General features: G+C 35.9%; 1 protein-coding gene and 1 pseudogene across 6 annotated transcripts in view; both read left to right on the top strand.

Moving 5' to 3' along the window:
* EFCAB7 (EF-hand calcium binding domain 7) overlaps window positions 1–18,580 on the top strand; it is a 51,497-nt gene extending 32,917 nt beyond the window's left edge. For 3 of the 6 annotated variants that reach the window (XM_027113961.1, XM_027113963.1, XM_027113964.1), the window contains exons 11-13: window positions 104–252; window positions 14,739–14,948; window positions 17,157–18,576. In XM_027113961.1, coding sequence (XP_026969762.1) covers window positions 104–252; window positions 14,739–14,948; window positions 17,157–17,351 — 554 coding nt within the window. In that variant the 3' untranslated portion in view covers window positions 17,352–18,576. Of the gene's footprint in view, window positions 1–103; window positions 253–14,738; window positions 14,949–17,156 lie in introns of all 6 variants that reach the window. The other 3 variants (XM_027113962.1, XM_027113965.1, XM_027113966.1) reach the window with 2 other exon arrangements.
* On the top strand, window positions 18,449–19,909 carry LOC113624255 (glycerophosphodiester phosphodiesterase 1 pseudogene; annotated as a pseudogene).
* Window positions 19,910–25,306: the final 5,397 nt, after the last annotated feature.

Consider the following 25,306-nt stretch of genomic DNA (forward strand, 5'->3'; position numbering starts at 1 on the left):
CCTTTAAAATAAACATTTGTGAATACTAATATATAATAGACATTTTAGTAAGTGTATGAATTTTTAAATTATGTAAGAAAGAAACTTCCGGTTGTTTTGACAGAGAATTTCGATACAAAGAAGAATGAACTAACAAGACAGGGCTTTATGGATCTGAATCTAATGGAAGCCAATGATGGAGAAGGAGATCCTTGTGACCTTTGGGTAACTCTACACTCAATGGGCTACAATAAAGCTCTGGAACTGACAGAGGTAAAACAATCTTGAAGTTTTTCAGTGGGTTTAATGTACATAATATTTTACCCCATGAGCATTTTCCTGACACAGGACTTTTGAATTGGCTCTAAAATCCCTGAACTTCAATACGTGAATGAATCCTGGGTACAACAGTATGTTTCTGCTAGTTTATACAAGTTCTTACCTGAAATTTAGTTACTGCCAACATTTAAGTAATTCAGGAACAACAGAAGTTTGAGCATATGATATGCAGGAAAAAGACTGGTAATATAAAAAATTATATTTCTTAATTGGCGATGGCTATTTGAGTTGCTAAAATTTCATTTCTATTCAGAGACTCTTTGTCCTAATAGAATAAAGGCTCTCATATAATAAGGAGGGTATGTCTGGATGAGAACTGGAATTCTGATCTTTTTACAGAGGTGCTCCTTGGGTTAATATTTGTAAAACACTTGGAGCAGCACTTGGCTCATAGAAAGCACTGTGTATGTATTAGCTATCATTATTATTATTTATTAACATGGTAAGGTATAAAAGTTGAATAAGACTCACAATAAACCAGAGGAATAATAAAAATTAGGCCTATTTCTTAAATTTTATCTTTTTGTGTCCTTTAATAAAGTTTAGAATAAAGGATTTAATAGTTTTAGACCACACAATTAGATAACAATACATTTGTTTATAAATTAAAAATAGTATCTGTCCTTTCTATAAATAAATCAACCTCAGAGGGTAACACTACCACCAACAAATTTTAAGTTTTGGGTGTATTGAGTCTTTGGTTTAGTTCCTAGTTTTGACATCATTTAACATTCCTCATAAATTTGTTTTCTGAGAAGTTCTCTATAATTTTTTTTTGCCATTTCTATTAATAAGAGGTGAATAGTTCCAGTAACTTTTTACATCCTACTTTAACCTAACATTTAGTGAATCTCACATTTTTAAGCATGGTGCAAAATCAGCATCTAATCTGTGAATAATATTGTGTCTGCTACACATGCTTTCACTTAACAAAGGAATTAGTTAAGAGCAAATTGAGACATTTTATAACATTTGCTGATGTCGTTGACTTCTGAAGTCATAGGCAAGAAGGATTTCTGAGACAAAGATCTTTTTATTTAAATTTTATTTTTTTATTGAATAGGTAATATATTCATATCACGGAACGTTCCAAAGGTTAAAAAAAAAATTTATACAGTGAAAATGTCAAAGGATGATGAGACCACCACTCAGTAGCTGGAATAAAAAGACAAAAATGAATTGATTGCTTACTACAAGGGAGAGCTATCTGGTCAGGTGTAGTTTCTCTATGCAAAGCAGAATGTTCCTCTTATTTATAAAGTGTTTTGGGGAAGCATGGTTACTCAGGTGAGACTGTTGACTGGTTGGCCCTCAGTGGTATATTCATTTACATGAGTCTGTGATTGCTTGACTTTCAAAAGTGAGGAGCCAACACTGGCTGACTTACAAAAGTGTGTTTATTGAAGTGAGTTGTTGCAGATCAACTGAACAGTTTTAAAACAAGTTTCTGGGGAGAGAGATCAAGATGGCAGAATAGAAGGATGTGGATCTCACCTCCTCCCACAAATACATCAAAAATACATTTACATGTGGGCAATTCTCACAGAATACCTACTGGACACTGGCAGATCTCATACAACCAAGAAAGATCACCACGTAACTGGGTAGGATGAAAGAAAAAATAAAAAGGAATCAGGATGGGACCTGTACCCCTGGGAGGGAGCTGTGAAAGAGAAAATGTTCCCTCACCCCGGGAACCCCCTTCACCAGCTGGGAGATCAGCCGGGACAGAAAGGGAGATTCAGAGGCTCAGAGGAGAGTGCAGCAATAGGCTTGCAGTAGGCAGAGCAGAAAGAGAACAGCACAGATAGTCCTGGCCACCTTGCTGAACACTCCAGTCTGAGATGCGCATCTGTTGGTGTGCACAGTGACTGGGTGCTGAAACTTGGGCTTCAGTGGACAGACCTGGGGAGAGGACTGGGGTTGGCTGCATGGAGACAGCCCAAAGGGGCTGGAGTGTGGCCTGGGCCGCAAATGGGGGTGTGCACAGGATGAAGCCTAGGTCCACCATAGAAGCCCCGTTGTTAATGCATGCAAAGGGAGGGGCAGGGCCCTACACTAGCAGCCTCATTCTCCAGTGACCTCACAGCAGGCGCAGCTCCACCTCCATGAGCTCTGGGAGCACCAAGCTGCAGTTGCCCACATGCAGAGGCAGAGCTGAAATCTGAGCCAATCTCCAGGGGCTGCTCGACTTCAGAAGCTGGGCTGAAATCTGAGCCTTGTCCAGAGGCTTTGCAACTTTGGTGGATGTATGCTGCCAGCACCTTTGTAAGCTCAGCACCTGTGGGACATCTGTGAGGATTACTGGTGCTCCCATGGCTGGGGCAGGTCTGGAGTTAGCAGCTGTGGGCTTTGCAGGCACGCACATGCGAAGGCAGGGCCAGGGTCTGCGCTGATTCCCTAGTCCCCACAGTGGGTTCTGAGGCACGACTATATGTGACTACTGGGGTCCTGGTGCCTATGAACACAGTACCTGAGGGACATCCGGGTTGATTGCCTGCAATCCCATGGCTGAGGTGGGGCAGAGGGCAGTGCCAACAACAGTGTACTTTGTGAGCACACAACAACTGACACACGACACCAGAGCACACTACCTTGTGGACAGCTCCCACAGAGGAATACTCAGTGGCTCTCCCAGCAGAGGTACTTCAACCCCACCTACCCCACACCACAGCTCAGAAATGGATCTGGGGACTTCTACTTCAACAATTGAAGAGCAGACCTTGACCCTGACAGGGCTATGACAGCCACAGAGCAAAGAGGAGGCCCTGCTCAACATCCAGTGAAGGCTTTGGTCACCACAAGTCCAATCACACTCCCTATCAAGGGGATAACAGCCAGCACACACTGAGGAAAAATGTGGCAGGCATCCATACTAAAAACATCCCTCGCACCAAAACTATTAGGCTCATGTAGGCTACACAGGAATACTCCCACATAAAAACAGCCCTTCATGACCACAGTAGATACCTGTTTCTCCTAAATTCAGAGTCAGAGAAATATAATTGGAATGAAGAATCAGAGGAACGACTCCCAATGAAAAGAACAAGAGAAAGTCCCTGAAAGGACAAACAATGAAACGGACCTCTCCAGTCTACTAGATCCCAAGTTCAAAGAGGAGGTAATAACAGCACTGAAGGGGGAGTTCCCTGGTGGTCTAGCGGTTAGGATTCATCACTTTCACTGCCACGGCCTGGGTTCAATCCCTGGTTGGGGAACTGAGATCCTGCAAGCCTCATGGTGCAGCCAAAATAAACAAAACAAAGCAATAACAAACACTGAAGGAACTAAGAAAGCCTATTGATAGAAATGCAGATCACTGTGACGAGGAACTAGAAACTATAAAAGAGGAGCCAATTAAAATTAGAAAACTCACTTGCTGAGATGAAAGCCAAGGTAAAGGCAGTAAATAGCAAACTAAGTAATGCAGAAGAACGAATAAGTTATCTGGAAGACAGAATAATGGAAATTACCCAACCAGAACAGCAGACAGAAAGCTAAACAGCAAAAAAAAAAAAAAAAAAAAAGAAAGAAAGAAAGCAATATATGAGACCTATAGGATAATATAAAGCAAGCCAATCTATGCATAATAGGGATCCCAGGAGAAAAAGAAAAAGAGATTGAAAATGTATTTGAGGAAATTTTGGCTGAAAACTTCCCAAACCTAAAGAAAGAAACATATCCAGGTACAGGAAGCACAGAGGGTCCCAAACAGGATGAGCCCAAACAGAATTATATCAAGACATATTATATAATTAAAATGGCAAACCTCAAAGATAAAGAGCGGATTCTAAAAACAACAAGATAAAAACAAAGAGTTAGTTACAAGGGAGGCCCCATAAGGCTGATTTCTCTACAGAAACATTGCAGGCCAGAAGGGAGTGGCAAGACATATTCCAAGTCCTGAAAGGGAAAAACCTGCAACCTAGGATACTCTACCCAGAAAAATTATCATTTAGAATAGAAGAAGAGATAATGAATTTTTCAGATAAGCAAAAACTAAAAGAATACAGCAATACCAAACCTATCCTAAAAGAAATATTGAATGGTCTTCTCTAAATAGAAAAGAAACAAGAATCTATAGGAAAGAGAAAATCACAGTCAAATCAGGCATTACACAGAAAAACAGTTTCTTTGTGAAAGCAGCGATAACTACAATGAACAGCAAAAGCATAAACATGAATATGAAAAAGAGGACGTCAAAATAAAATGTGGCGGAGAGGAGTAAGAAAATTTAGGGTTTTTTTTTAAGAATGTGTTTGAGTCTATATGACTACCAGTCTAAAGCAAGTAGATATACTAATGGGTTAACATACTTGAAAAACAGGGTAACCACAAATCAAAAAACATATAGTAGATTCACAAAAAACAAAAGAACTCAAACATAACACAAAAGAAAACCATCAAACCACCAAAGGAAAAGCAAAATGAGAAAGAAAGGAACAAAGAAGAAATTGAAAATCTACTGGAAAACAAGGTTTACAATGGCAGTAAATGCATATCTATCAATAATTACCTTAAATGTCAATGGACTAAATGCACCAGTCAAAAGACATAGAGTGGCAGGTTGGATAATAAAACAAGAGCCTACAATATGCTGCCTACAAGAGACCCACTTTAGGGTGAAGTACACACACAGATTGAAAGTGAGGGGATGGAAAAAGATATTTCATGCAAACTGAAATGACAAGAAAGCAGGGGTAGATAGCAATATTCAGACGAAATAGACTGTAAAATAAAGGCCATAAAGAAAGATAAAGAAGGACACTATATAATGATAAAAGGATCAATACAAGAAGAGGACATAACATCCATTAACATATATGCACCCAATATAGGAGCACCTAAATACATAAAACAAATACTAACAGACATAAAGGGAGAAATTGATGGGAATACAATAATTGTAGAAGACTTTAACACCCCACTGATATCAATGAACAGATCATTCAGACAGAAAATCAATAAGGCAACAGAGATCCTAAATGATATAATAGACCAGTTAGACTTAATTGCTATTTTCAGGACATTACATCCAAAAAACAGAATACACATTCTTTTTTTTTTTTTTTTGGTGATACGCGGGCCTCTCACTGTTGTGGCCTCTCCCGTTGCAGAGCACAGGCTCCGGACGCACAGGCTCAGCGGCCATGGCTCACGGGCCCAGCCGCTCCGCGGCATGTGGGATCTTCCCGGACCGGGGCACGAACCCGTGTCCCCTGCATCGGCAGGCGGACTCTCAACCACTGCGCCACCAGGGAAGCCCCAGAATACACATTCTTTTCAAGTGCATATGGAACATTCTTTAGGATAGACCGTATACTAGGACACAAGCCTCAGCAAATTTAAGAGGACAGAAATTATTTCAAGCATCTATTCTGACCACAATGGCATGAAACTAGAAATCAACCACAGAAAGAGAAATGAGAAAAAAATGATTACATGGAGACTAAACAACATGCTACTGAAAAACCAATGGGTCAACAATGAATTAAATAAACAACTTAACCTATCACCTACCACCTTCTTAGAAAAAGAAGAACAAACAAAAATTAAGGTCAACACAAGGAAGGAAATAATAAAGATCAGAGAGTAAATAAATAAAATAGAGATAAAACACATTAGGAAAAATCAATAAAACGAAGAGCTGGCTTTTTGCAAGGGTAAGCAAAATCAACAAACCTCTGGCCAGGCTAACCAAGAAGAAAAGAGAGAGGACCCAAATAAACAAAATAAGAAATGAAAAAGGAGAAATAACAGCTGATACTGCAGAAATACAAAAAACCATAAGGGTATACTATGAACAATTATTTGCCAACAAATTGGACAACCAAGAAGAAATGGACAAGTTTTTAGAAGCATAAAGCCCACCAAAACTGAATCAAAAAGAAATAGGTAATTTGAACAGACCAATCACTAGAAGTGAAATAGAATCTATTAAAAAAAAAAACAAAACTCCCTGCAAACGAAAGTCCAGAATCAATGGCTTCACTGGGGAATTCTACCAAACATACAAAGAAGAACTTATACCAAACCTTCTCAAACTCTTCCAAAAAGTTGAAGAGGAAGGGACATTCCCAAAGTCATTCTATGAAGCCACCATCACCCTGATACCAAAACCAGACACTACCAAGAAAGAAAATTACAGGCCAATATCTTTGATGAATATAGAGGCAAAAATTCTAACAACACATAAAAAAGATCATACACTGTGATCAAATATATTCATCCCAGGGTGACAGGGATGGTTCAACATACGCAAATCAATCAATGTGGTACACCACATCAACAAAAGCAAAGACAAAGCACATGATCATTACAATAGATGCAGAAAAAGCATTTGATAAAATTCAACATCCATTCATGATAAAAAAAACTCTTACCAAAATGTGGTTAGAGGGAACATATCTCAACATTGTAAAAGCTATTTATGACAAACCCACAGCCAACATAATATTCAATGATAAAAGCTGAAAGCCTTCCCACTAAAATCTGGAACAAGACAAGGATGCCCACTCTCACCACTTCTCTTCAGCGTAGTATTGGAAGTCCTAGCCAGAGCAATCAGACAAGAAAATGAAATAAAAGGTATCCAAATTGGAAGGGAAGAGGTAAAATTGTCATTATATGTAGATGACATGATACTATATGTAGAAAATCCTAAAGACTCCATGCAAAAACTACTAGAACTGATAACAAATTCAGCAAGGTATCAGGATACAAGATTAACATACAGAAATCTGTTGCATTTCTTTACACTGACAATGACATATAAGAAAGGAAAGTGGAAAAAAATTCCTTTTAAAATCACATCAAATAATTAAATACTTAGCAATAAACCTGACCAAGGAGGTAAAAGACTTATATGCTGAGAACTATAAAACATTGGTAAAGGAAACTGAAGATGATTCAAAGAAATGGAAAGATGTTCCATGCTCTTGGATTGGAAGAATTAATATTGTTTAAATGGCCATACTTCCCAAAGCAATCTGTAGACTTAATGAGATCCCTTTCATGACATTTTTCACAGAAATAGAACAAATAACCCTAAAATTTATATGGAATCACAAAAGACCCAGAATTGCCAAAACAATCCTGAGGAAAAAACAAAGCTGGAAGCATAATCCTCCCAGACTTCTGACAATACTACAAGGGTACAGTAATCAAAAGAGTATGGTGTTGGCACAGAAACAGACATATGGATCAATGGAACAGAATAGAAAGCCCAGATGTAAACAAACACACCTACAGACTATTAATCTTTGACAAAGGAGACAAGGATATACAATGGAGAAAAGACAGTCTCTTCAGCAAGTGGTGTTGGGAAAGCTGGACAGCTGCATGTAAATCAGTGAAGTTAGAACACTCCCTCACACCATACACAAAAATAAACTCAAAATGGCTTAAAGACTTAAATATAAGACATGACATCATAAAACTCCTAGAGGAAAACATAGGCAGAACAGTCTTTGACATAAATTGAAGCAATATTTTTTTTGATTCGTCTCTTAGAGTAATGGAGACAAAAGCAAAAATTAACAAATGGGACATAATTAAACTTAAAAGCTTTACACAGCAAAGGAAGCCATAAACAAAGTGAAAAGACAACCTATGGACTGGGATAAAACATTTTCAAATGATGTGGCCAACAAGGGATTAATCTCCAAAATATCAAACAGCTCATATAGCTCAATATCAAAAAAAAGCAATGCAATCAAAAAACAGGAGCCCTAAATAGACATTTCTCCAAAGAAGACATATAGATGGCCAACACACACATGAAAAGATGCTCCACATCACTAATTATTAGAGAAATGCAAATCAAAACTACAATGAGGTACCACCTCACACTGGTCAGAATGGCCATCATCAGAAAGTCTGCAAATAATAAACGCTGGAGAGCGTGTGGAGAAAAGGGACCCTCCTACACTGTTGGTGGGAATGTAAATTGGTGCATACACTATGGAGAACAGTGTGGAGGTTCCTTAAAAAACTAAAAATAGAGTTACCATATGATCCAGCAATCGTGCTCCTGGGCACATATCCAAAGAAAACTCTAACTCAAAAAGATACATGCACCCCAGTGTTCAAAGCAGTGCTGTTTATAATAGCGAAGACATGGAAGCAAACCTAAAAATCCATCAACAGAGGAATGAATGAAGAAGATGTGGTATATACATACATACACACAATGGAACACACACACACACACACACACACACACACACAATGGAATGCTACTCAGCCACAAAAAAGAATGAAATAATGCCATTTGCAGCAACGTGGATGGACCTATAGATTATCATAGTAAGTGTAGTAAGTCAGACAGAGAAAGACAAATATTATATGATATCACTTATATGTGGAATCTAAAATATGATGCAAATGAACTTATTTACAAAACAGAAACAGATTCACAGACATAGAACAAAAACTTATGGTTACCAAAAGGGAAAGGGGGGTAGGGATAAATTATTAGGAGTTTGGGATTAGCAAACTACTATATATATAAAATAGATAAACCACTGCATATAAAATAGATAAACAGCAAGGTCCTACTGTATAGAACAAAGAATTCTATTCAATATCTTGTAATAAACTATAACGGAAAAGAATATGAAAAAAATATATATAATATATACGTACACATCTGTGTGTTTATATATGTACATACGTATATAACTGAATCACTTTGCTGTACACAAGAATCTAGCACAACATTGTATATTAACTATTTTACTTATAAAAATTAAATATATATTAAAGAAAAAACCAAGTTCTGATGACTGCTCATTACCATAATGACAGAATAGTCAGTTTTTTCATAAGTTTATGGGCACTTTTTTAGTCCCAGTCTTTCCTTTTGATTTTCATCCAGCTAAGGCTGCAGAAAAAACCATCAACGATTCACTCAACCACTGATGTTGATTCTCTTTGAAGAGGTTTCCTCTGTGGAGATCTAATTTTCAGTTTGTGCATGTATCATGATTTCATCCTGTTTTTGCCTTTAAGTCATCTGTTGGGAAAGTAACTTTTTAAGTTACTGAAGCATTTTAAGATTCTGGACAACAGTTAAACTCTGAGACAAGTACAACTAGAAGTATTATAAGAAAGGGCTGAAGGGCACTCCAGAATCATGACTCCAGATTTTCCAGACTTGGCCAAGAAAAGTCCCAAGGACTCCTTAAGTCTATTTTTTATAGCCTTTTGTAGTTTTAGTTAGTTTTACTTCTAGTGTTAATCCAGGTACAACCTGAAGTATTAACATTAGTGCAGACTCCTCCCTGATTGTTCAAAAGAAAGTTGAGGCTTTTTTATTATCTATACCCGTTTGTGTTAAAGAATTTAACTCAACTGGCTTGTTGTGCCCCCAGGGCTTAGGCTATATTAATTACTGTGTCAACCAAAATGAAGGAGCAATGTTTTGATGATCATGTGGAGTGGCATAACTGCTGTGAATCGGCTTACTATCTTCAGGAGTCTTTTGCAGAAAGCGTTTTATTATTTTGGGGTGTATGTCAGGAAATATAACCCACTGAGGGTATTGGAGAGTCATACCCTTGTAATGGCCTAACTAATAGCTGTACAAAATAATTTACCTTTGTTCTGGGTTGGCATTAAATAGTCTGATTTCCACATAGAAGCTGCACAAGTCATGTAATCATCCTTTGTGGGATTGTAGGTATATTGTTTCTTGGTGTTTCTTGGTGCTGTGACTAATAATAAATATTGCATTTTTATTTCTCATAGTTCAAACATATTTTCCTTAAAGCCTAGACTTAGGAAAGTCAGTATTACTAATAAGGAGAACATGATAGGCTAAGTCAGACATATATACCCTTAAATCAGTAAAGAGGAAAGCTATGAATAAATAAGAGTATTCAAAGAAGACTGTAACCTATAGAAGAATCTTGCTCCAGTGGTCTCGAGAGGAAGCTTCTTACTTCATATGGTCATGTGCTTATTGAAAGGTTTCTGGGTTAGCAGTTAATTCTGTGTACTGCTGGCTTCTGGAGGTTCTCTGGCAAACCTCACTTTAGGATCTTTAAAGGATGTGGCTTTCTAATTCTGTTAAGGCCCTTATCGTTTTCCCAGAGATTTGGGAACGATAAAGACAAAAATGTTTTTGAGTACATAATCCAAATTTATGAATAATTGTTCCAGTTAAATGTGTCCCTTGTCACGGAATCAGTAATTTGGAATGTCCTAGGCAGTCATGATGGTTGTGACCTTTCAACAGGGAAATATTTTGATCCATTCTGAAAAGAAATGTGCTATTATTAGTACGACATATTCAGAAACCATGGCAGGAGAGGCAACTGTATAAATTCAATTTGGACATGCCCAGAGTCTTTTAGAGCATAGTCTCAGTTCATGTCCCTCAATTTTTTTAGGTTAATTTAGTTACAAATAAAGCATGGACCGACTTTATCCTTCATCATCCTAGGAAGGTTCTTTCCTTAGTGTTTGATATTATAGCCAGTTTGTCCCTATTGGAATGAATTGTTTCACAGAGGATTTTATCCTTTATTTTTGTAGTCCAGGTGGCTATTTTGGTTTTGTCAGATCTTAATCCTCGTGGTTCTTATAACCTGATTGTACCCATTGTTTCTTTTCAGAATTTGGGAGGCCAAAGTTTGTATATCTACAATGCAATCCTTGAACTTTTCCATGGATTTTATTTTATTATTCTTACAATGCTTTTACATAAGGACTTTAGTCAGAGTAGTCTGTTTAATATAATGGTCTGTTAAAAGTATTTGTATAGTACTTCTAAAGTATTTCTGTGGTATCTATAGTATAGATATTAGCTTCTATAGAACTTCTTTTACTGTCTCTTCCTTTATGATAGCAATTATTTTAGGTATCAAATCATGTATTTGTTGTTCATTTTTAAAGAGTACTTGAGAAAGTGCAAAAAAACCTTGTTTTTTTCTATAACATTTTTTAAAAGTCAATTATTCTAAAAGCATACTAGCTGTTAGCTAGTATGTGTATTTTACTTTTTCTAGTGATTTGATATGCCTTAGAGAGAACCATAATTTAATCATTTGAGCTAAACTATTTCATGGTAAGGAAATAGATTTTACAAAAGAGACTAGGCTACTTATTATGTCAAGCCTGGTATTGTCCTTTTTATTTTTTTTAATATAACCCCATCAACAAACAATATTAAGTCAGGATTTGGTATTGAAGCATCCAAAATTTTTTTCTGGGTATGGATACTTCTTGATTTACAGAATCATAATGAGGAGATTCTCCTCATTCAGTAAGGGTTATAGAGTTGTTGGGTTGAAAGTATTGAATCAGCAGATGGTAATAGAGGGAGAAAGTAATAATTCATAATTAATTAATTGGTATAAAAATATTGAATACTTCCATTAATGATAGGGATATACACATGTGATAACATTTTATTTAAAGGATTCATACAAAATCTGAAGGTATTTGGACTAATTTAGTTTTGACTGATACCTGTAAGTGCTCTGAGACAATGAGCCTGTTCAGTTAAGGTATTAGCTTTGATAGGCAATGGTTCTTTGATGTGTGCTATGTTACTGAGTTAATATACCTAGAGCATGGCCTAACATTTTCATGTTTGTAAAAAGAAAAAATTTATGATAATTTAGGAAGAATCCATTTAAAATCTTATGAGCTGTGTTCTAATTGGTTTGAATATGTCTGTAGAGTCTTTTGCCCGTAAGGATTCAGGAACCGTTTTTTTGGCAATTTCTTGAGTCGTATTATTATATAAGTAATCTAACGTCTAAATGAGCTATATTTTGATCCCACCTATTAAATTAGTAGGTATTGTGTCACAAAGACTAACCAAAGTGTCAGTTACAGGTTAGGATTTAGGAAAGGGCTTAGGTTTGTTTGAAATCTCATTAATTGAATGGTTTTAGTAAACCAAAGTTTATTTTTATTTTAAGCATTCTATAAGTTACTATATACTCTCAGTTTGTCTTTTTTTTTTTTTTTTTTTTTTTTTTTTGGCAGTACGCTGGCCTCTCACTGCTGTGGCCTCTCCTGTTGTGGAGCACAGGCTCCGAACGCGCAGGCCCAGCGGCCACGGCCCACGGGCCCAGCCGCTCCGCGGCATGTGGGATCTTCCCGGACCAGGGCATGAACCCGCGCCCCCTGCATCGGCAGGCGGACTCCCAGCCACTGCGCCACCAGGGAAGCCCTGTCTTATTTTTTTCCTCTACAATCAGGCACAGCCAGTCACTTTTACTTTATTTTTTCTTATTAAACCCCCTAATTCAGTTTTAGAATTATAGGTTATCCACTGTCTCTATCAACTTATAAAGGCAGATCCTCTTTCAAAGAGCTGCATAACTTCTTTATTATTCCTCCTGCAAGAGCATTGCCCCTATGTCACCATAACAATAATTTGTTCTTTATTGGACGTTGATAAGCAAAACGTATGCCTAGTTTTTTTCCTTTTTTTCCTTCTCTTCTTTTTAAAAAAAGAATTTCATGGTATAAATTCCTTTTGGAATTCAGAACTGGGAAAAATTTCCTTCGTTTTTTTAGATATTGAGAGCTATGTAATACACTCTCTTTCACTTTTATCTTGGCTAACAGGTAGCTAAGGGCCACACTTTGTGCAAAATTTTAGTAGCATGCCTTAATCTAGGTTTTTTTTATTACAATCTTCCCCGTCTTCCTTATTATATATTGTTAATATTTTTACAATTACCAATTTACAATGAATTGTTTTCTTCCTTATTGTATGCTTCCTATATTAACTTAGTAGGATAAAAAAGATAAGTAAATAAAAGATCAAGTGCATGAACAGAAAAAAGTAATACGGTTAAAGGGCCCCATTTTTAGAGTAGGTAAGATTTTATTTAAAAATTTTAGGGAATACGTCTTTAACAAAGACTTTAAGATGTTTACAGTCAGTGATATCTGAATGTAATATTGATACTCTTTGGTTGAATAAGACAAATAAGCAAGACTTGAAAAATGGTAGAATAATACCAGATTCTATTCAGTACTGAAAAAATAAATTAAACCTTTAAAATGCCATAATCATAATTATTACAATTTTTTTTAGAATTCTATATTGTGAAATATTTTGACACATATTACTATTAGATATTTCTAGCAACTCTTGGCAGGATATATACTGTTTATCCCCACCTTCTCAATGAAGAAACCCAGCCTCATAGAAGTGAAGTGACTTCCCCAGATCACGAAGCTAGTAAATGGCAAAACCCAATTACAAACTCAGATCTTCTGCTTTCTTTTCCAGTGATTTTTCAGACTACTATCTCTTAAAAAGGTGACTTTATTATTGCCAAAGGTTGGAGTCATTAAATGTTTTTAAACTTTTTTTTAAAAAATAAAAATGTATATTGTTCTACTAAGTTCAGACTTTTATCTTTTGTCCCCATAATAAAAAGTTGATCATCAATGTGTGTGAATTCATTCATTTACTCAACGAATACACTTTAATGCCTACATAAAGTAAGCTTGTAATAAAGAGGCACAGTGATGAATAAAATAGTCAGAAATTCTGCCCTCATGGACATTCCATGAAGGAGGATGACTGATTAAATGCAAAATTAATAAAATCATTTCAAAAGTGTTTTGAAGGGAACAAGCCAGTGGCCAAAGTAGAGAACAGTGGGGGAGTGAAGGAGATTGGGGGACCAGAGCCACTCTCTCTGCAGAAGTGACACTTAAGCTTAAACTTGAAAGAGGAGGATGAGATATATATGTGAAAAGGTATGAATCTTCTAAGCAGTGAGAATACTACATACGAAATCCCTGACACAGGAAAGAGCTTTATTTGTTCTAGGATATGAAAAAGCAGAGTAACTGGAACATGTCCTGCAAGGCAGGGGACTGGGCTGTATAGAGAGGCTACCGTGTGCAGTGTCTTGTAGGCTATGGTAGAGACTAAAGAGTAGACATTAGAAAAATCTATTTCCAAATGCAGAAAATCTCTTTAGATCTCAGATTTTTAAAGGTGCTTTTACACTAACTATAAACTGTGTGAATTAATTTTTCTACACTTAGTTATTTTTGGTGCTGTATATTCGTGTATTGAGTTTCACATAATTTCTTTAGAGCCTGTTGATGAATTCTTTCTGTAGTCTTTCTGTAGTTAGGAAAGGAAATTAAGTAACTAACATGACATGAGTTAGCTTTAGAGCAAATGGAGGGGTTGGCGTAAAGGAGGTTTCTTTCCTTTTCTATGAGCATTATCAGTTAATATGCAACCAAAAAATCAGAATTTCATGCTTTTTTATTAATCAATTCATAGTACTAAAATTTTCCTCATAAATGTGTATCAGAAGGACAAGCTAGAAAGTATGTTCTTAAGTCATATGATAAACATATTAATAATAAATAATTTAAATTCTATCAAAAGGCTAAAACAAGGTTTGATTTATTTTTCATTTCAGGCATGCCCATTTGTCATCGATATCTATGCAGACAAATGCAAGCCAAGAATTAAAACTGTCCATATGGAGGCATGCAGTGGGCAACTTGAGAAGGCCATTTGTAAATCTGTTCTTAACAAAGGCGATGCCAAAGTAATGGATGGCTATGAAAATATAATTGTACATACTTATAAGTGCGACACCTGGATAACATCAGTTATTGAAAACAAGGTATCAGTTATGAGGTGGTTCTCCTCATAACAGCAATGTTTGCTACTATGTTCCATCTTCTTTCTCACCCTATTCTTGCATAGTAATTAAATACCCCATTACATTAATAATATCTATAATAGTCAATTTATTCTTTTTTCTTTTTGAGTTTCTAACTCAAACTGGGCATGATAATTTTTATATATTTTTAAGGTATATAATATTTACTTTATTTATTAGATATTTATTTTTTGTGTTTCTTTATGAGACAATTGTTTTTCTATTAAAATATTATGAAAATTAAATATTTGGAGATCTATGAAGATAGAGCATAATCTGAGTACAAAGTATTTTATTTAGTTTGTTACTAAAAGTCTTCACACATACATAGCTATTTTAAAAAATGGACATCATGTGTTAAAGAAATATAAACCAAGTAAAGAAAAGAATTAGCCCAACTGTTTTATACAAACTTTGCAGTATCAGAAATCCTACAGATTATCATCATTTTATCTAATTAAATATATTCTACTGTCCAGGACCTGTTTTTATCAAGCCAATTATTTCTGGCTTTTGGCCATCTTCTTTGCTACTATTGATATTGCTGGTCAAGAGAATACACACATAAATTCTTAAAGTCAGATATACTGAGTTTTCTAGAAATTATAAATTTTTATAAAATCTTACTCAAAATGGCTAGGTTTTTAGAGCTGTTGGCTTATTTCTTTTAGTTCCTGGGTGAGATTTACATTATTTTTATGCCTGTCATAAATTTCTTAAAGTGCTTAAGATTTGGCTGAGTATTGAGTCAATGTGAATATATATTATGTAACTCTCATGGTCACCATAGGGGCCACTAGAAAGTATAACATGGTCTCTGCTGTCAAGGAGTTTATGGGCTAGTTGTAAAGGCAAAATTAATACTCTCGAAATAACAGTTAAATGTTAAATTACATAATACTGTTTGTACGTGCAATAGGAATTCAACTGTATTTGTATCTCTTGTACTTGATGTTAGTTTGGACTATAGAAGTTGGGGAAGGGTTTGTGATTAGGGGGAAGGGAACTGATGTGGGATTTAAACGTGTATAGGATTTGAAGGATAACTAGGATTTAGATACGCAGAGAGGCAGCCTTTAGAAGCAGGAGAAACAGTATAAGGAGAAATATGAGTAAGAGTTAATGTGAACTATAGAGGAAAAAGTGAGAATATCTCCTTTGCAGAAACAGAGAGCTTTATTTGGAGAAGTATTTGAAAGGTAAATAACATCGGTTGAATGGGTCCAGATTATATATGTTATCTTGAAAACAAGATAGAAGAGTTTAGACTTGATGAAATAAGATAGGTTCCCCAGCCAGTAGATTGCAGTCTTCAAATGGATCATAACACTTTGTAGAGTGGTTTCTAAGATCCAGCATGTTTCTGTTTCTGCCCTCTATGTTTTCTTGTTTGTTTGGTTTTGGTTGTGTGTGTGTGAGCCCTCTATATTTCATTAGAATTAAAAGGGTGGAAGAGAGCCACTACCTTACCCCAATTCCTCTGCTCTATTACCTTCATTTCTCAACCCTCCACCTCCTTTTCCCTCAAGGAAAGTTAAATTTCCCTTCACCAAAATGAGGTAATAATAATATTTTAGAGCTTACCATGTGCCAGGCACTTTAACGCTTTTACTTCTCACAACAATCCAATGAGGTAAGTATTATACTATTCCTATTTTCCTATTCGTAAGTATTATACTATTCCTATTTTACACACAAGGAAACTTGTGCACAGGGATGTTAAACTTGTGCACAGGGATGTTAAATAATTTACAAAAGGTCGCAGAGCTAAGTAGTAGAAGAGATGAGAGATGAATCCAAGTAGTCTAATGTTATATTGCCCCTTTGTAGTCTTTAGAGAGTGATTACAGGTTCTTTAGCAGGGGAATACTTTGACTCCTACATTTCTCTTATTTATCAGCTTCATTCTGCTTTCTCTTGTTTGCTATCCATCCTAGAGGCTATCGTTATTAATGATATATTATCTCCAGTATCACTTCTTCCATAAGGTCTTCCATGATACCCCAGTCTGAGCTAATGTTTCTGTGTTTCTATAATGTCTTCTTTGTTTCTATAGAACCCTGTGAATATCTCTATCACAAGACTTGCAAAGTGTTTTGCAATTATCATTTTGTTTGTATGTATTTAGTAAAGAAAGGACTAGCAACTTATAAAATCTTTTTTTTATAGTCAGATAATAAAGTGATTATTCACATCAACAACGAGCTGAGTAAAAACTGTGTAAACAACAGAGGACTTGACATATTTGCAGTAGAAGTGGCACCAAAATCTACAATGGTAATGCATTGTTTTCTAATTAAAGCCTTTTGTTTTATCAATTTGAAAAAAACATTTTTGCTATTAATGTTATGGATAAATATGTAGATATGAAATAAAGTAGAAAATTATTTTAAGTATGATATTTGTATTAGTACCATCCTGTACTACGAGATAGGAGACTGGTTCTAATCCAGTTCTCACTATTTGGTTCAGTGATTATGGGACATTCACTTAACTTCTCTGTTTCAGTCTCTTTTTTGTTTGTTTCAGTCTCTTTAAGTATAAAATTAATGTAATGTCACCAGTTTTAGGTACTTCACAAAATTAATGTAAAGATAAAAATATAATGATATATGTGAAAGCACTATTGAATATTATATAGAAATACAAAGTAGTGTTAATAGTAATAGGACTTTTGATAACTCAAAATATTTTTATCTACATTATTAAGATTTTCTGAGGTAACCTAAAAGAGAAAATGCCTGTGAGTTTTAGATAACCAACTAAGTCAAGAGCTAGGAATAGCTGAAGTTCTGGTGTTAGCAGAACTCTGGGTTTCTGATTTAGCCAGGAGTTCAAAGGCAGGGAGAGATCAGTAGACCCTGAAACTAGTTTAGTCAATGGAAAAAGGAAAAAACTTTCTATTCTTTCCCTTTTTTTCTCCATACTGTCAGTGAAATCCTAAAACATGCTAAAACAGGTTAAGAAGAGTTTATCTTTTCTGTTATCCCAATCATGTTTTTTTTTAATGTTCTAGGCTTAGTGAGGAAAGAATATTTACTTCCCTTTCTACCACTCCTCTTTACCCACATTGACAAATACCAACTACCAGATACTATATTACGTAGAATTTAGGCTGGATTATCCTGTTAGACATCATATCGTAGATTGCAGGTCCCTGCTAAGGACAAATATTAAAGAATTTTATCTGCACAGAGATATTTTTTACATAGGTTCTAGAAATGTTGTCCTATTGAAAATTTAGCCCCAAATTACAGTATATAAAAGGAAGGTAAAGGCTTTCTATTTTTATATGCAGGTTTGTCAACATGTAATGCCTCTGAATGAACGACAAGAATGGATATATTATTGTGTGTATTCCCTTATATCTTAAACACTGTTTTTAGGAAATAATTTTGCTTGAGACTATCAAACTAAGAAGAATTATTTCAAGTTTAGTCTATTATTTGTTGATCAGCAAAATGCTAATCAATTTAACTGATGTACATAATAATCTAATTTGTATGCATTTACATTTCATGTCCATATTATATACTTTATTATTAAAATAGAAATAATTTTTTAATGTGTGGCCTTCTTATTAATTTAATGGGAAATCTGGGCATATTTCATTTATGACTAGTAAATTGAAATCAAAGTACAGGTAAGCTTTTAAAAAGTAATACTCAATGATTTCTATAAAATCCTACACACTTTTGATTTATCAAAAAAATCCTGGAATAAAATGTAAATGGGCAAGCTGCAGTGAGTGCCTTGTGCTTTATCCCTGTGCTCTGGCCTGTCCAAGGAGCCCAGTGGATCCAGGACTCCTATCCTCACCGGTATAGTCACAGGCATGTGGCTGTGAGAGGACCAGGAGTCCTCCTTCCTCCTGCTGCTGCTGTGGCTGGTGACGTGCAGCCCTTCACTGCTTGCTTCTTCACCGGCAGCCTCTGTCTCCTGCTCTGCCTCTTCAGCCTTGAGCATGTGCCCTCCCACAGGGCTCTGCTGGTGCTCAAGCCCCAGGACTGAGTTTCTGCCATTGGCAGTGGCAGTCACAATGAGTCAGAGAACAGTTGGATGTTGCATTTACTTCTGATGAGATTGCTACCTTAATGAGCAATAGCACAAGTAGATACAATAGCACAAGTAGACTGATGGGACTGGTCGATGTGTGATTTGACACTTGAACAAATTAGAAAATTTAATCCTGCAGCAGATCACAGATTCAGGAATAATTTCCCTGATGAGAAGATCCCTGCCCTGAGGGAAGCTGGAGCAGAGTGCCTGGACCATAACGTCACAGTCTTCTTTGATGTCAAAGGCCATGCAAATATGGCTACTGATGTTCTAAAGAAAATGTGTATGGAACTATACAATAGTAGTAGTATTTGCTCTTTCTTGCCAGAAGTTATCTGTGAGACAAACAGATCACAGTGTAGTAATGGCTTTAACTCACAGACCTTGGAACCTTAGCCATACAGCAGATGGGACTATGATACTCTCTGGATACAATCCATGTTTGTGGTAATAGATGTTTCATTTGCTTGGAGCATACATAATATCTTATGGTACCTGTGTGGAATTTCAGGTTTCCTCATGCAAAAGGATTTTGTATCCCGAAACTACTTGAAGAAGTGGTCAACTAAAGGCATTCAGGTTGTTGCTTGGACGGTTAATACCTTTGGTGAAAAAAAGTTACTATGAATCCCATCTTGGTTCCAGCTCTGTCAGACAGTGTGTTGGAAGACTGCACATCAGTTCTAGAATCTCCCCCAACCCCCTCCCCAAGGAAACATGTACAGAAACTGCCTGCTGGTCTCATGCAGGGATATCAAAATACCCCTTGTGCTAGCCCAAACCCTGGGAGATCAGGTAGCTCACACAGTAATAGGAACCAAAGCAAAGTCTGGTGTTGCCAACATGCTCCGTGGAATGCCTGAGTTCAACACTTGTTCTTGAAAGTCTGGGTCTGCAAAAAGGCACAACAGGGCTTCCCTGGTGTCGCAGTGGTTGAGAGTCCGCCTGCCGATGCAGGGGACACGGGTTCGTGCCCTGGTCCGGGAAGATCCCACATGCCGCGGAGCGGCTGGGCCCGTGAGCCATGGCCGCTGAGCCTGCGCGTCCGGAGCCTGTGCTCCGCAACGGGAGAGGCCACAGCAGTGAGAGGCCTGCGTACAGAAAAAAAATAAATAAATAAGGCACAACAGCTCCTGCCCTGACCTAAGTGAGGCATACACCTTAACCTGGTGAGGATAAGCACGGACCGAGTCGTGAAATTTGGGGGTACAGATGCAAATACATGGGAAATGCACCATCACTCAGAGTTGACATTTTAAAACTTGCCACGCTTTTGTAACATTTATTTCAATACTGTATTCAGCTATGTTATCAATGTATTGTGGCTGTCAAACTTGTGACCACACTAAAAATCATTAAAAGGAATAAAAAAGTGAATGCAGAAACAGCCATTTAATTATATACTGTATTTAGTTTTCCCATGAGGAAATATAATTAAAGCAAAATTTGGAGAAATTAATTTTTGTATTAAAGAAGCCAAAATCTAATCACAACAGTAGGAATATTTTGTTCTGACAGTAAATTGTTTAATGGATTTACCTGTGGAGTATTTTTAATTAAATGTATTTTGAAATAATAGAAATTAAATCAAATAGCAATTAATGAAGTAGTACAGTGCATGAAATACTATATTAAGCAATTAAGAACTGTGTAACCATATCAGTAACAGAATACTTGGCTAGTAAATGTCAGCTTTTGAAATATGAATACCAGTATAGCAGTATATCATTTTTACCCAGCACATGCTAGCACATAGTTTAAATGTCACTTGGATTTTTGGCCCTTGATTAGATGTCTGTAAAATGGGTTGTCATTATCTAGCAGTTTGAATTCTTCAGATGATGTCTTAAAAAGTAATGCAATGTGAAAGCATTTTATTAATTGCCAGATGCTTTCTAAGTCAAATAAGTGTGGCCCTATATTCTATTTCACAAAGTATTGAGTTGCAGGAAATAAATTATCTGGCTTTGTTACCAAAAGCATATGATAAAGTTGCTATCTTTGCCGCAAGTTGTAAAAAGGCTTTTAATAATAGAATGATAGGTGACATAACGTGGTATCATTGGAACATGGAGACTCAAGAAAGAATAGTGAGCACTTAAGCCTTATCTTCCACCACTGTCACCACTTAGACATACCAAGCCTTTTTTCTTCTTCCCATTAATCACTTATTAGAGGGGAAAAACCCCAGCTATCTTATGATCCCATTTTCAATTACTCAGTAGAAAAGAAAGATATTTTGTTTCAAGTTAAACTTTCTTCCAAGCAAATGAAAATCCAAGGGAATCAGCTAATTAATGATTATAATAAGCTGGGTTCCATTTTTGGACCTTTAAGTAAATGATTTTTTAAGAATTACCTCAGTACTGTGATACTAGAATATCCAGAAAAAATTAATTCAAGTCTTGAAATACCAGACTCATAGGTTGATAACGATTCTTTATTCAACTAAAATAAACTTGATTAACATGTAAGAATGTTTTCTTTAAATTCAAGAGGTGCTACGTTTTTTCAGGGTAGTTTTGTGCAGATTGACTATTACATTTTCAAAGGTAACTTTTCATGTTGTTTAATGTTAAAAGCACAAGGATTCAACTTACGAAAAAGACATCTAAATGCCCCAAGTCTCTCCTGTGCCCTTCCTATCTTCATGGTATCTACATTAAAGCTCCCCATGAAAAAATTTTATCTACAAACACTTTCTCAAAATTAGCTTTTTTTTCATTATTATTTATATGTGATCTAGACTTTTCATCTTTAAGAAACCTCTCATTCCCCATCTATCTCTATCATTATACTGTCCTCCCCTTCACACCAAAAAGACATGAACGAATTGTTTGCTATACCTACTTTTTTGACTCCCATTCATTCTTTCCAGTTAATTCAACTAAGTGGTTGTTTTTCCAGGGACATAAATAACTTCCTTATCATTAAACACAGTGGATATTTTGAAGTCTTCTCTCCAGTGTTAGATATTGTTGATCTCTCTGACACCATATTCTCCAGATTTTCTTCCAACCTCTGACCATTCCTTTTCAGGCTTCTTCCAACCATACTTCTGTACCTTCTCTCAGTTTCTGCATTCTCTCTCACCTCAGACCATTTGGATGTAATATTTCCTTCTTGCCTATAGAATAAGTCTTCCTTCCCCTTTTCCTCTTCTTCCTTCAGGTCTCATCAAATATGTCAGTTTTCCCAAGAATGCTTTCTTGATTACTCCCCCTACCAAGACCACTTTGATGGCCCTATTACTTTGTGCTCACTCTTTGTGGTCACACTCAGCATCCTATACAGGAATTACTGTTTTATCTATACCCCTCACTAGGCTGAAAGCAGGGATAGTTACAATTCTAGCATATACCATTGGAACCATAATATACAATAAATATTTTTTGTATGATTGAATAAAGTGGGCAGAAAATTTAAAGTTACATGTGGTATAATTTTTTCCTAGTTCTTGGGCTATTTGTAAGTTAAAAATAGAAACATAAGAAAAGAAACACAAGGTCTCATTACTATCCAATTCCACTTATACAGATTTTGTTTTTCATGTAATTAATTACATGAAACAGATTAAACAACTAAAATGAAATATTTTTTCATTATCTAAGTTTTAAATGGGAGGGGAAATGGCTAAATGATCACTGTAATTCCTTCCTACTCTAAAATTCTACAGTTCGAATATTTTAAAGCCAAATTAGTGTTAATTATCAAATGCTGTCATAAGTAATTCTTAAATTACCATATTTAATAAGTTTGTTGATTTTTCCATTACATATTGTAGTAGACCTGTGTTGTTTTTTTTTTAAGCCAGTGGCCTTCTTTTAGATCTATTTTTGGTGTAAGTTAAATAGGAAGCAGAAACTTAATATACCACAGTGATCATATTTTGGATATAATCCAGGAAAATGGAAATGTATTTCTGGTTTTGACCACCAGAGGGTGAGCATATTATTTCATTATTCATTAGTGCACACATATGCCCCAGAGAGAGAGAGACTGATAATATTTCTCAGCAGTGGATTAAGTCCTTTATGACTTCTAAGACTGCTTTGGGGAAATATATTGTATATTGTGGATACATCCATACACAGGCATATACACCCATTCTTATTAGAGAATATATAAAAATTATTTCTAACTTGTAAAGTGGATACTAAATCTTCAGCTCTTAAAAGGCTCTTCACTTATTCATGAATTTACAAGTATTATATAAGGACATATAGAGATAGCCCTGCTAGCTTTACATAGGATTGTAAAGCCTATCTTTGCTACTCAGCCTTGCTTAATTTCTGGAAAAAATAAACTACATAAAGATTTGAGGAAAAATAAGGCAAATAATGGATTGATTTAGGGAAAGTAGATGCGATTCATATGGAGACACAATTTAGGGGCCAGGGACTAGGAATTGTTGCTGAAAATCTAAGAGGTAAAGGATTTTGATTAAAGTGTCTGTACTTATTAGCTATGGCTAATTCTTGTCTAAGGAAGATGAAGAATAGGCATTCTCAATTCTTATGAATAATTCACAAGCTGCATATATTTGCAATATTTGACCACAGTTGATTTAAAGATATATATGAATGTTAAAAAGAAGACCAACATAAAGTGGTTAGAAGTATGGTTCCATTCCCTCCAAATTTAAAAACAATATTTTAAAATTTCTTTTAGATACAGTTGGTAAACATCCAACATTTTATACATATTCTTAACTTTATTCTTTCCTCTGCAATTTAACACAAGGTCATCTAAATTAAATTCAAGACCAGCTTAAGTTCAATCATCCATATGAGGCTAATGTCAACATATAATATCAATGCAATAGTGCCAGTTACAGAATACCAGCATTGTAACCTTTCTGGCAATTATAGATATGAATATGCAGCATTACTAAAACATACATTTCTCTGTGCCGTTTCTAAACATCTGTTGTAAAAATTGTTTGAATTTAGCTTCTTCAGAAAGACTTGTTTTCTTCTTTGCAGAGCAGTAACAATTTTGGAAGACAAGTAGACTGGTGAATGGTATACAAGGACATAAAATTAGCAAGTATCTAGCACACATGGCATTAGTTACAAGGCCGAAGTAGTAGACATGATCTCTGTCCTCAGGAGAAGAAAGAGCTGAGGAAATGAGTTACATGTTATCCTACTAAGGAATGATATTAAGTCTTAAATTACTGTAGTAAACACTGATCATTAAGCATAAACTAGGGATGAGTTAGGGTACAGGAACAGAAAAGGAAGGGAAGACTTGCCCAATTTGAGGGGAGAGGGGTGATAAGATTCTCTTGGAGGACTGAAGGAATGAAAGAAGTGTGGTTTGAAGCTGACAAGTGCTTTGATTTGTTTTTAGTCATGCAATACAATGTATTTTAAAATTTAAATAATGAAAAAAGGCACATTTTAATAACTATTAAAGGAAATGAGTCATAGGCTTTAAAATATTGAGAAATACTACACTAAAATATTAGACCATATTTGGTAGAACCAGTTTGGACAAGTTGGAAAGATTAGTGTGGCTGGAAGAATCAGGGAGATGAGCTAGAACTTTAACTGAACTTGAAGGGATAAAAGGGATTTAGAAGGGGGAGGAGGAAATTTCAGGCATTTTCTCATGTTTTTCACTTTTCCTACAATTTCCTGTATTGTATCTCTGCCTATTAATATCATAGGCAGTAAGTCAATAATCATACACTTATTGATTGCCGAATATGTATAGAGCACTGCTTTATTTACTGCATGTACACAGGTGATCAAACTAGACATTGTTCCTGCTCTCATTATATATAGTCTATCAGAGAAGATAGATTGTGAACAAGTATTACACACTGGGCCTTTAACATATATTTTTTATATGCTTCATTCTTCATGAAGCCTTTAAACCTTTCCCCAATGCAGAAGAAACTATTCTGCTTCTTGAGCTTCTATTTTAAATCTAATACTTTTTTTCTGTGAGTTTTTTTTTTTTTAATAAATTTATTTATTTATTTTTGGCTGCGTTGGGTCTTCGTGGCTGCACGCGGGCTTTCTCTAGTTTCGGCGAGCGGGGGCTACTCTTCACTGCAGTGCGCGGGCTTCTCATTGCGGTGGCTTCTCTTGTTGCGGAGCACAGGCTCTAGGCACGCGGGCTTCAGTAGTTGTGGCATGCAGGCTTCAGTAGTTTTGGCTCGAGGTCTCTAGAGCACAGGCTCAGTAGTTGTGGCGCACGGGCTTAGTAGCTCCGCGGCATGTGGGATCTTCCCGGACCAGGGCTCAAAC

The sequence above is a fragment of the Aethalodelphis obliquidens genome, unplaced genomic scaffold (genome assembly GCF_003676395.1).
Source record: "Aethalodelphis obliquidens isolate GAN/ISIS:26980383/991018 unplaced genomic scaffold, ASM367639v1 scaffold13, whole genome shotgun sequence".
In the NCBI taxonomy this organism is placed as follows: domain Eukaryota; kingdom Metazoa; phylum Chordata; class Mammalia; order Artiodactyla; family Delphinidae; genus Aethalodelphis; species Aethalodelphis obliquidens.